Source organism: Convolutriloba macropyga, unplaced genomic scaffold, assembly GCF_964194025.1.
Source record: "Convolutriloba macropyga unplaced genomic scaffold, txConMacr16.3 SCAFFOLD_5205, whole genome shotgun sequence".
Lineage (NCBI taxonomy): Eukaryota > Metazoa > Xenacoelomorpha > Acoela > Convolutidae > Convolutriloba > Convolutriloba macropyga.
Window position 1 is genome coordinate 5847 of NW_027451558.1, and position 12154 is coordinate 18000.

Sequence of the window (12154 nt, forward strand, 5' to 3'; positions counted from 1 at the left end):
TTTTTTGCGTAAAAAGCACATGATAAATTATTAGAACCAACGTAGATCCTGACCATTTTTATGTGACTAACACAACGAATCAACTATCATGATATTCGTTGCGTGATTTTCCTCAAATTTGTGTTTCATGCTACAAGCTTTAAGCTGCCTGCAGATAACTTTAGATTATACAAAGAGAAAAACTTATATCGCATCTTCAAGCTTCAGATAATATTTAGCAACTGTTATTTTTTAAAATTGACTTTTAAAAAACATAGCATAAAGTTGAAAAGCTAGCAAACGTTTCAAAGCTCAAGAGAGTGTATCATATAGGCCACTGGCATGTCAAGTGGTGACTGTGAAATCTGAGAAAATTAATCAAAAATTCGAAATTAATACATGTAGATATCGGCATGTTGGTGTTTCTGTACATCTAGAATTTTTCGAACTTTCGTTTGCGTTTCAACTTTATGAAACTATACAATGTGTATTTTTGAACAGCAACACATGCAACATTGAGCCCAAATTTTGAATGGAGCACTTTTCACGAGAAATCATTATGCATAGCTGTGGTATCTGTGAAGTTGTATTCGTTGATGGAATTGTTTGTAAACAAGTCCCTGAAATTACTCAGACAAACTAGCCAGAATTGTGTCCCTGGCGACAGTTATTTCTTCGAATTTTTCCTTGTCGCCACCTTTGTCCGGATGATGAATTAAAGCCAGATCGTTGTATTTCTTCTTTATCAACGTTTTATCTTTCGTTCCTTGTGGAAGCGACAATTCTGTGTAAGCATTTTTCAGCGCCTCTTTTTGTGAGGAGTTGAAGAATTTGTCATAGATTCTGCTCGCCATATTAGCTATTTTATGCAGCAATTCGGTTGCCGTCAGACGTCCATTCCACCAATCGCAAATAAGAGCCACAAATGTAGCTCCCTCAATCTGCAAAGCCGATGACTTGGATACTACCAACGCCATGCTTATATTTTTGCAATCCTAAAACAAAAACACGACATAGCAGGACAAGTCCTGAAACAATTCAGAAAATTTTCATTGTCAAAGCCAAAAAAGTAAACTCTGTATTGACTTGAAAACAACTTTGACAACCATTTGCTGCAAATTTCCGTGGAAAAGTTTTGTTTAATTACCATTTTCTCTCTCCACTTTAGTAATGGAGAGAAACAAAATCACGTCGCAAAAACCCCTTGTTTTTTCGCTCAATTTTCGTTTTGGTCTGATCGAAGTCTCCCCACTCCCATTTGACTTTAAAAATTGCAAAAATATAATCAGAAAGAGGACTCGAAGTAGAAAATTGATCCTAATTGACCTATTGAACATTCTAAGCAGTTACAAATCTTAAACAATAAAAGGAAAATTGACATTAGAATTTTAACTGACAAATACTGATATAGCATCTTATAAAAATTACTTTCAGTGCAACTCCAAATAAAAATTGTTGATAAAAACGACTGAGATCATACAATACAAATAGTATGCAGCAAAATCTTACCTTTTGATTGACAAACTAACAAAATGGGTTCACCAAAAAAAGAACTGAGGAACGGGAACGAAATGACGAAAAACCAAATGAAAGAATACACTCTCTGTGAAAATATGTAAAAAATGCCAAACTGCAACTTGCCAACCTTTATTCAGAAAAAATACATCTTCTGGCTCACCAGTCAGCCACCCAAGGCTTAATGGAGAAACGTAAAACAACAGTTAAATTATGCAAAAAACAACAAACCTGGAACAAATTAGAAATTTGTGGAAATTATTTCAGTGAAAATTGCCATAACTCGCATGCAAGCGTCGCACAGTGGCAGCAAAACTGGTAAAAAAAGATCTGAATCAAGAATAAACCAAGAAAAACTATATCGAAAGACATAATATAAGAGAAATTTTACAAAAATATTTACTTATACTTTTTGCCTAATTTGTTCAGTTTTAATCAATTTTGTTACTCGAAAAAATTCAATATGATAATCAGCCAATTCAAAAGACCAGTAAAATCGCTAGAAAAATTATTTTCAACCAAAAAGCATCCAAAAATCAAATAAAAAAATGAAAAAGTATACAGAAATTTCTCAAGACGCTTAAAACAAATTACAATAGTAACAAAAAAGCTGAAAATTGACTACAAAATTGTATTATAAGCTTCTTATGGTCACAAATGCTTCCAAACACAGTATTGCTGGTTTAGATTATTAAGAGAAACATATTTGACTTAAGAAAACGAGTAAAAACAAATAAAACCTTCCAAACAGCCCATCATAAAAAAATCGCCCGCTTAGCAAACATTTTTTCACGTCTACTTTTCTCATTCATTTCTATCCTGTTTTCTCTCTGTTCTTCACCTAATTCAGCAGTTTGATCTGATCACTTATCTTTCGCGTGGTTTATTGTCGTTTACATCTTGTTTTATATACACTCCAAAAAACAACCGATCAAAACAAGACCCTCCACCAACACTCCTCTTGGAATTGTAAGAAAGCTAGCACAACAGTACAATTGAAATTTTTTGATTTGTAATGAACGTTACATAGACCTGTCATCTTTATCATGTTATGAAATTTGGAAAAAACTGTTTCAGCGAAAGTAATTCTCTCACTTTTTACGCCCGAAGCTTATAAATCCATTTATCAATTTATTTGCTGTTTGATCAGTTGCCTCAAATTTGCGGGCAACGAAATAAAATAACAACGCCAAACTCAGAGGAGGCAAAATTTTTTCCTTTCTGTCTATGGTTTTTTTCCTCAATTCTTGTTTTGGTCTGATCGAAGTCTCACCAATTCAATTTGATTTCAAAAATTGCAAAAATATAATCAGAAAAAGGACTCGAAGTAAAAATTTGATCCTAATTGATCTATTGAACATTCTAAGCACTTACAAATCTCAAACAAAAACAGGAAAATTGACATTAGAAATTTAACTGACAAAAACTGATATAAACTAGCATCTTATAAAAACTTCTTAAATGTCAACTCCCAATGAAAATTTTTGGTAAAAGCCACTGAGACCTTATAATACAAATAGTATGCAACAAAATCTTACCTTTTGATGGACAAACTGTTATAATGGGTTCACCAAAAAAAGAACCGAGGAAAGGGGAAAATGACGAAAAACCAATTGGAAGAAAATAATCACTGTGAAATTATGTACAAAAAGCTAATTTGCAACTTCCCAATCTTTATTCTGAAAAAATTACATCTTCTGACTGACCAGTCAGCCACCCAAGTCTTGTTGGAGAAAAAAAACAACAATTAAATTATGCAATGAACAACAAACCTGGAACAAAAAAGAAATTTGTGGCAATTAGTTCAGTGAAAATTGCCATGTCTTGCCATGCAATCGTCACACAATGGCATCAATACTGGTAGAAAATATCTCTATCAAGAATAAACCAACTACATCGAAAGACATAATATCAGAGAATTTTACAAAAATTTTTACTTAAATTTTTTGCTTAATTTGTTCAGTTTTATTCAATTTTTTTATGCAAAAAAACTCAATATGAAAATCAATCAATTGAAAAGACCACGAAAATTGCTAGAACAATTATGTTCAACCAAAAAACATCCAAAATTCAATTAAAAAAATGAAAAAGTTTGCAGAAACTTCTTAAGAAGCTTAACACAAGTCTAAATAGTAACAAAAAAGCTGAAAATTGACTCTAGAATTGTAATGTTTGCTTCAAATTGTCAAAAATATTTCCTTACACAATATTGCTGGTTTAGATTTTTAAGAGAAACACAATTGACTAAAAAAACGAGTAAAAACAAAAAAAAGCTTCCAAACAGCCGCCCATCATAAAAAAATCGCCCGCTTAGCGAACAATTTTTCATATCTACTTTTCTCATTCATTTCCATCCTGTTTTCTCTCTGTTCTTCACCTAATTCAGCAGTTTGACTTGATCACTTATCTTTCGCCTGGTTTATTGTCGTTTACATCTTGTTTTATATACACTCCAAAAAACAACCGATCAAAACAAGACCCTCCACCAACACTCCTCTTGAAATTGTAAGAAAGATAGCACAACAGTACAATTGAAATTTTTTGATTTGTAATGAACGTTACATAGACCTGCCATCTTTATCATGTTATGAAATTTGGAAAAAACTGTTTCAGCTAAAATATTTCTCTCACTTTTTACGCCCGAAGCTTATAAATCCATTTATCAATTTATTTGCTGTTTGATCAGTTGCCTCAAATTTGCGGGCAACAAAATAAAATAACAACACCAAACTCAGAGGAGGCAAAATTTTTTTCCTTTCTGTCCATGGTGTTTTTGCTCAATTCTTGTTTTGGTCTGATCGAAGTCTCACCAATTCAATTTGATTTCAAAAATTGCAAAAATATAATCAGAAAAAGGAGTCGTAGTGAAATTTTGATCCTAATTGACCTATTGAACATTCTAAGCACTTACAAATCTCAAACAAAAACAGGAAAATTGACATTAGAAATTTAACTGACAAAAACTGATATAGCATCTTATAAAAACTTCTTAAATGTCAACTCCCAATGAAAATTTTTGGTAAAAGCCACTGAGACCTTATAATACAAATAGTATGCAACAAAATCTTACCTTTTGATGGACAAACTGTTATAATGGGTTCACCAAAAAAAGAACCAAGGAAAGGGGAAAATGACGAAAAACCAATTGGAAGAAAATAATCACTGTGAAAATATGTACAAAGGCTAATTTGCAACTTCCCAATCTTTATTCTGAAAAAAATACATCTTCTGGCTGACCAGTCAGCCACCCAAGTCTTGTTGGAGAAAAAAAACAACAATTAAATTATGCAAAGAACAACAAACCTGGAACAAAAAAGAAATTTGTGGCAATTATTTCAGTGAAAATTGCCATGTCTTGCCATGCAATCGTCACACAATGGCATCAATACTGCTAGAAAATATCTCTATCAAGAATAAACCAACTACATCGAAAGACATAATATCAGAGAAGTTTACAAAAATTTTTACTTAAATTTTTTGCCTAATTTGTTCATTTTTATTCAATTTTTTTATGCAAAAAAACTCAATATAAAAATCAATCAATTGAAAAGACCACGAAAATTGCTAGAACAATTATGTTCAACCAAAAAACATCCAAAATTCAATTAAAAAATTGAAAAAGTTTGCAGAAACTTCTTAAGAAGCTTAACACAAGTCTAAATAGTAACAAAAAAGCTGAAAATTGACTCTAGAAATGTAATGTTTGCTTCAGATTGTCAAAAATATTTCCTTACACAGTATTGCTGGTTTAGATTATTAAGAGAAACACAATTGACTAAAAAAACGAGTAAAAACAAATAAAAGCTTCCAAACAGCCGCCCATCATAAAAAAATCGCCCGCTTAGCGAACATTTTTTCAGATCTACTTTTCTCGCTCATTTCCATCCTGTTTTCTCTCTATTCTTCACTTCATTCAGCGGTTTGTCCTAAACACTTAGCTCTCACGTGGTTTATTTTCGATTACATCCTGTTTTATATACACTCCAAAAAATACCAATCAGAAAAAGACGCTCCACCAACACTCCTCTTCGAGTCATAAGAAAGATAGCACACCAATACAATTCAAAATTTTTGAATTTTTATGAACGTTAAACAGACATGACATCTTTATCATGTTATGAATTTTGGTAAAAAGTTGTTTCAGCTAGGATATATCTCTCACTAGTTCTTTTTGCGCCCAAAGCTTTTAAATCCATTTATTAATTTATTTGCTGATTGATCAGTTGCTTCCAATTTGCGCTTAACAAAATAATATAACAACGCAAAACTCAGTGGCGAATTTTTTTCTTTCTGTTTGTTGACAATCAAAATGTTCGGTTGTTTTTGTCACTCATATAGTCCGGCATCATAGTAACGAATTTTGGAGTACTGCTTGAAGCAGGATTAATATCAATTCGCATGGGTATTGATGAACGTGTCTAATTTTGCTTAATGTGATTAATTAAAATACAAAACATACAAAAAGTTTTTGATTCACAATACAGCGCAATTATAATTGCGCTGTATTGTGAATCGAAAACTTTGTATGTTTTGTATTTTTAGGCCCCAAGCAAATACTAGCAAAGTACGTTCATAGAAAAATGGAAATAATAGGAAAATAGGAAAATAGGAATAAAAATTGACGAGTGAGAACTACCAAGTAATGAAATAGTGAGTATTTTTTGCGAGCTAAGGTAAGCTTGAAAAGTTTCAAAATTTTCAATTGTGTACTATTGTACACACTTGAAAATTTTGAAACTATTGAAGCTTACCTTAGCTCACAAAAAAACCACTATTTCATTACTTAGCAGTTCTCACTCATCAATTTCTATTCCTATTTTCCGTAGCTTCCCTTTATTAATAATCCAAATGTGTTATTCCAAATTAATACAACCCGGACATTAGCAGCCCTCAGTATTATCTGATATGAAAATTAATTGTCTTCAACGCAAAAAACGTTGACACGAATTGGAAAGCACAGCGAAAAAGAGTGACGCAAATTTTGACAACACGTTTTTAATATTTTTCAAAACTACAATTTAACCAATATATGACTGCAGTTTTCAAAATTTAGCCCACATGTTCTTGTATCAATTGTACGCAATCATGTGTGCAGCAGATTGAACATTACTTAATGAACAAGCCTCTGAGATTTGAGCCTTTCAAGGACAGCAATGACTACATTTATTCAATGCCTTACCTTTTGCTTGAATAATTTGTACGTTGAGGATGACCTACGCTAACCGATGATGAAAAAATGGTCGATTTTGTCAGCCATTTTTGTCAATAGCTTCACCAAATTCTGCTTGTAAAAGCTAACAATTAGTCAGAAAGGGAAAAAAAGCCCAGGTGGGGAAAAAATTTTTAAATTCGCCCTGAGTTGAATTGAAGCCGAGCAAAATAACTACTGGCTGTAAAGCCTTTCCCACTAGAAAAAGGTTTTGAGAAAATTTGGAATTTCAATAAAAATTTAGGGAACTAACGGCGAAACTAAAATTGCTATAGGTTTGCTGACATTATTTGAGCAAAAATAGTGACAAAGCATTCATTCAAAATTCTTGAATGAAATTAAAAGGAGTACATACATTAATCCAACATCATAGTATAGAGAAGCTGTCACTTTTTTATGCGAGCTCTGATTGGGACATCAAGTCTTGCGTAAAGATTAGACGCGAACAACCTACAATGTGCGTCACCAAATCTTATTATTAATCTCTTTAAAATTTTACTTAGATATTTTGATCAGACGTCCGTTCTAACTCTGCTGTCTTGTGCAAAGTTTTGGGCTGCAGTCCATTCTGATTAGTTCGAATAAAATGCGAATAAATTCTATGACCTGGAAGACACACGATTCTGTCTGGTTTAACCACCGTTCAAACAACAACGCAGCAAATATTACATTTTATCGAGTAATATTACTCAAAAGCATTGCTGCTATCCACGATCGTATTTCAAGACTAGAACCATAAGCGTGTCCGGTAAACGATTCCAGTGAGCTACACCAGTTCAGAGTTAATTCAAAAATTTAAATATTGTCTCATATGTCCATAATTCCTGTTTTGAGCAACTGTGGAGAACAATCAGTGCTCTCCCCACGCTCACCATTTCTGTTGTCTCAGCATGCCCATTTTTGACCAGTGTTATAGTATCTAGTAGTCACTATAGTTAACAACGCATCAATTATAGTCTGAAATGCGCTATAACATAACTGTTAATTAATTACAGAAAAGACTGCAAAACTAATTCTGGATTAAGAAGACAATTTGCAGTTAAATGCTCAAAAATGTGGAATGTCGCATCGCCTACCTTATCCGTGAGTATGACTGCCGGAATCAATGCGTTTTTGTTAATGTAATCATTGGATAATGTACCGTTTTCGCATCATGCACAGCAGCCAGAAAAATCTATGAAACCTGTTACTACTTTTTTACATTTAAAAATTGAAAAAGAGTTTTGTTATAGTGATGCTTACAGGGCCTTGCGAAGGCATGTGCAAAAAAAAAGAATTTTATCCTTTATTTATACATACATGATCTTATTGAAAGTATAATAATCAACTTCTGCTGTATGTTCAGGTGTGAATTATGCTAACTTTTTGGGTAATAATCTGGTTGAGCTCTACCCTGGGCAAAAAAATTAAATTTAGCTAACAAAGGCTCGAATTTTGTTGAAGTAATCTAAATAAAAAGGAAAAAAATGGGAAAAAATAACCTTTTCCCCTGCACCCTCAAGGCTGTGAAAAACAATTCGCTATTACGTTCAATGGTTCAAATAGGACAACTGCCTGAAAAAAGTTAGTTATTATATAGGAAAACATAGTTTCTCTAAAATTTTGTGTCAATTAGTTATTTTAAAAATCAAGGGAAGCCCAGCTTTGGACACGAAAAAATCAATAAAAAAGTTAAGAAACAATGGACCCTGCACTTCGTTTATTCACTTCTCGGGAGACTACAGCTGGGCATAGAAAATTTGCTCCACAAACCGAGATCTTCCAAGTTCGATTGCTGGTGCAGCAAAATTCTTAGAGATCTTGACAGAATCTTAAGAGAGCACATTATCTTACACGTATACGTGACAGGAGCTTGTAACTATTATTTAACAAATTCGGGAAACGCACCTTTCATCCTCTGAATTTGCATGCAAATTGAATGGATGTTGAAAACAACACTTTTGTCAAAACTATCATTTTGAAAATAGGTTTCAAGCAAAAATTTCGCTAAAATTGATTGAAAATCAGAATAATTGAACTGCTTCAGTAACTGCTTTAAAAACTTAAATAGTTGTCAATAACAAATCTATACTCACTAAGTATATAACAGAGAAGGAAACAAAAAAGAGTAACAATTAAAGGTGTCAGCCACTGCTTTTGTGCAAATTTTTCAACAAAAACTGAAGTCTTAGAAAAAACTGAAAAAATTTCTAAACCTTAGTTCTGAGTCATTTCGGAGCCGCTATTTTTATGCAGTACTGCACAAGTGATAAATAGCTAACATGACTTTTATTTTTTCACTGATTAAACTCAAGTATGTTCAAATATGTTTTTTTTAATATTATCTTTCCGCTTTTAAAATTACTTTTAAAATTTTTGTTTTAGATGAAACAAGGAGGCGCGGTAATGAGCTCCACTGAACAAAAACTAAACTTAACTGCACAATTCAAACTAAATCAAAACTAACAAAATCAAAAATTCTAATGTTTCTATAGAACAAAAGCATCGATTTAGTCAAATAAAGACCTAATTTCTTCAAAAATACAAATGAGACTCTTATTTTATTTTCTATCAAAATTTGAAAACAAACTTCAAAATTTATGCCCTTCAAGAAACAAACTTTATGACAATCCAGATTTATTAATCCCCATTCAATATATTTGGATTTTGCTCTGTCAAATACGATTTATTATTTTTGCTTAAAAAATCGGCACGAGGCAACAAATGGTGTCAAGAACGCAAATTCAGCAGAGCGATAGAAAGTCGTTATCTGACTATTTGACGAGAGATCCAATGGTCGTAACTAAAATCGAGGAACATATCTGAATAGGAAACGATAAAAGCACATGTCCCAAATTAAATTTCAACAAACGATCGAATACACTTTTTTCAGCATTTTACAGTGCAGACCGCTTTCGACAGCAAGCAGAACATGTGAGGCCAAAATTTAAAAATCAGAACGAAAGAAAATATTTTCATAAAAAAAATAAATTTGAACTGCCAGAAAAAGTTATAGATTTTGTGAATTCACTATAGTTTTTGTCAGATACAATAATTTGCCGGGAAAAACCGAGAGAAACAATAAGCAATAATGATAAAAAAACAAATGTTCCGCGAAACTTTTGGAAAATTAGTGTGGTCAAATTTTAAAAAACTTACGACAAAATAAAACAAGTAAAGGCAGTTTATATTAAGTAAAGACTTCAATGCCTTCAATTTTATTCTGTTAATTAATTAATTAAGACTACAAAAAAAACGTTTCTTTAAGTTCGTTAGGGACAAATAAGCAATTGAGCGAAAAATGAAGGTAAGATCTGAAGACATACTCAAAAGTTTTAGAACGAGTTGCTGTCCTTAACAGCAACTTCAACAGAAAAAACAAGCCACTGAGCCACTGAGACGGTTCAGTTCTGATTAAACCTGTTATCACTGAGAATAAAATATAAGCAAACAATGACAAGTGTGGATGAAAATCAAAAGCCAAATGTTTTTCTTAAAAAGCATTGAGCTCAAAAATTTTTAATTTTTTTTTTGAAAAATTCAGCCGAACTGACTGATTTTCTAATTCCATAAGAATAGAGCAGCTTGGTTCTGTCATTATTGAAATTAGTATTACCTTCGATGCAAAAATGATTTAAAAAGAGAGCAAAAATCAAATTTCAATAAATTTTTTTGATTGGAAAGACATTCAAAGTAAAAAAAAGCACAATTTATTTAGCTCAAACAACAAAAAAGTACATTGACAGCTCCTTGAACTCAGAACGGTATTTTCAGTGGGACTAAATGACATTAATAATAAACAACAAAAAATCGAAAACAAAAATAGTCAATGTCAAATTAAATTGTTAAGCCACAGAAAACTTACGTTATCGAATATACCACTTATCTACTTTCGTTCCTGCTTCAATAGAAAACCAATTGATGATACCTTTTAGTAAAGAGTTTTGATGATGAAAAAGATCAGAAAAAAGGCAACACAAAAAACACATAGTGCAAAAGCCAAGAAAACTTGAAAATTGAGAATAAAAACTCAATATTAAAATATGAAGCTTGAACTGAGCCCCATTAAAATGTGCAATTAATGTCCTCTCATTAAATAAATTTAGTGATCAGCTCTCAAAAAAAACTAAAACCTGCAAAACTCAAAACTTCTATCAAAATTTAAAAATCTTCAATGAACAATTTATGAAAACAATGATGACCTTAAATAATATTATTTAGGCTTAATCAAGTTTTTGTAAACTGTTAACAAAAACTTTATCCAACGAAAGAAAAGACAAAAACACCAAATAGGAGTAAAACAAAAAATAATTACCAAAGTTTAAGCAAAAAAATACAAGTTAAGCAAAGAAAGTCATTCGTAGCATTTTATCGATTCAAACTATAGCATATAAGCAACATCGCACCTAATTTGTTAACTTTATAAAAATCTGCAGAAAATCAAAAGAAAAGCGTCAAAAACAGCAGTCAAAATGACTAACGCGAATAGCATTATCCCTCAAATTACTTCTGTTAAAACAAAAAAAATCTCTCCACTTGAAAGGCAGTTCGAGGTGAAGTTAAAACAAAAAGACTTCTGTTAAAACAAAAAAAATCTCTCCACTTGAAAGGCAGTTCGAGGTGAAGTAGCATCAAAATTTTTGATTCGCTTGCTGCCTATACTATCGTGGAGTTTCTTTAGAGGCTGATTGAAATTGAATTCCCATTAGCGCTACAAGGTTGAACAAAAGTGACCACCTGTAGAAAAAGAATTCTCCCCAATATAATCTTCCCAATATGATCTCCCCAATATAAAAGATTGCTCCCTAATTAATCTTAATATATTCTACTCTATTTTAGTTTAAAAAATTTTGAAACTTCTCAATAATTACGTTGAAAGTGAATAAAATGTTGTTGTAAAATTCCAAATATTCATAAAACCTTTTCCTGAAAAACTCCTCGAGCCAGACAAAGTTTGCGTAACTGCGTTTACAATACATTTGCTCGCTCGAGGGCGGGGTCTTGCACTGAACCCACCCATGCCATGTCTTTCTACGTCAACTATATCGATTGGTCAAAATAGACTGAAAAAAATCCAGTTGATCATATAGTTTGTCTCCCTCTACGAATTGGAATCGGAACGACAACTTCAAATTGAATTATTTGGCTGCTTACAGTAGAAAAGAATAATATAAGCACGAATATCCTTTAAGTAAGTTTGGCTTAATTAGAAAAACCAGAATTGCTGTTTGATATTTTTCAAATTTTGTAAATAAAAAAACAGGAAAGCTGTTATTAAGTTAGGGTTTTTCTGTTTTTCTGATTCTAAAGGTCTCATTCTGCACCGGGGATTTGCATTTACCCAAAACTTTTGTTTGATAAAACTACCTACTAAAAACTTCACCTGTTTGACGAGACCAACTTGTGTCCTGTTTGGATAAAAAAAAACTAAGCTGTCCAATATCTTAAACTGGAGCTCTGTTGCAAATTAGA

At 32.1% G+C, this 12154-nt stretch overlaps 1 protein-coding gene across 1 annotated transcript; it reads right to left on the reverse strand.

Annotated features, from left to right (window-relative positions):
* Positions 1 to 394: 394 nt before the first annotated feature.
* On the reverse strand, positions 395 to 12148 carry LOC142356788 (uncharacterized). Its single transcript, XM_075408583.1, has 2 exons — positions 12066 to 12148; positions 395 to 974 (listed from the first exon to the last, which is right to left on the reverse strand). The coding sequence occupies exon 2, from the start codon at positions 954 to 956 to the stop codon at positions 606 to 608; it is 351 nt and encodes a 116-aa protein (XP_075264698.1). The 5' UTR covers positions 957 to 974; positions 12066 to 12148; the 3' UTR covers positions 395 to 605.
* Between the last annotated feature and the right edge of the window lie 6 nt (positions 12149 to 12154).

What these genes read in the sequence shown, in the direction of transcription:
- LOC142356788 (XM_075408583.1), bottom strand. Translation starts at nt 956, where the DNA reads ATGGCGTTGGTAGTATCCAAGTCATCGGCTTTGCAGATTGAGGGAGCT.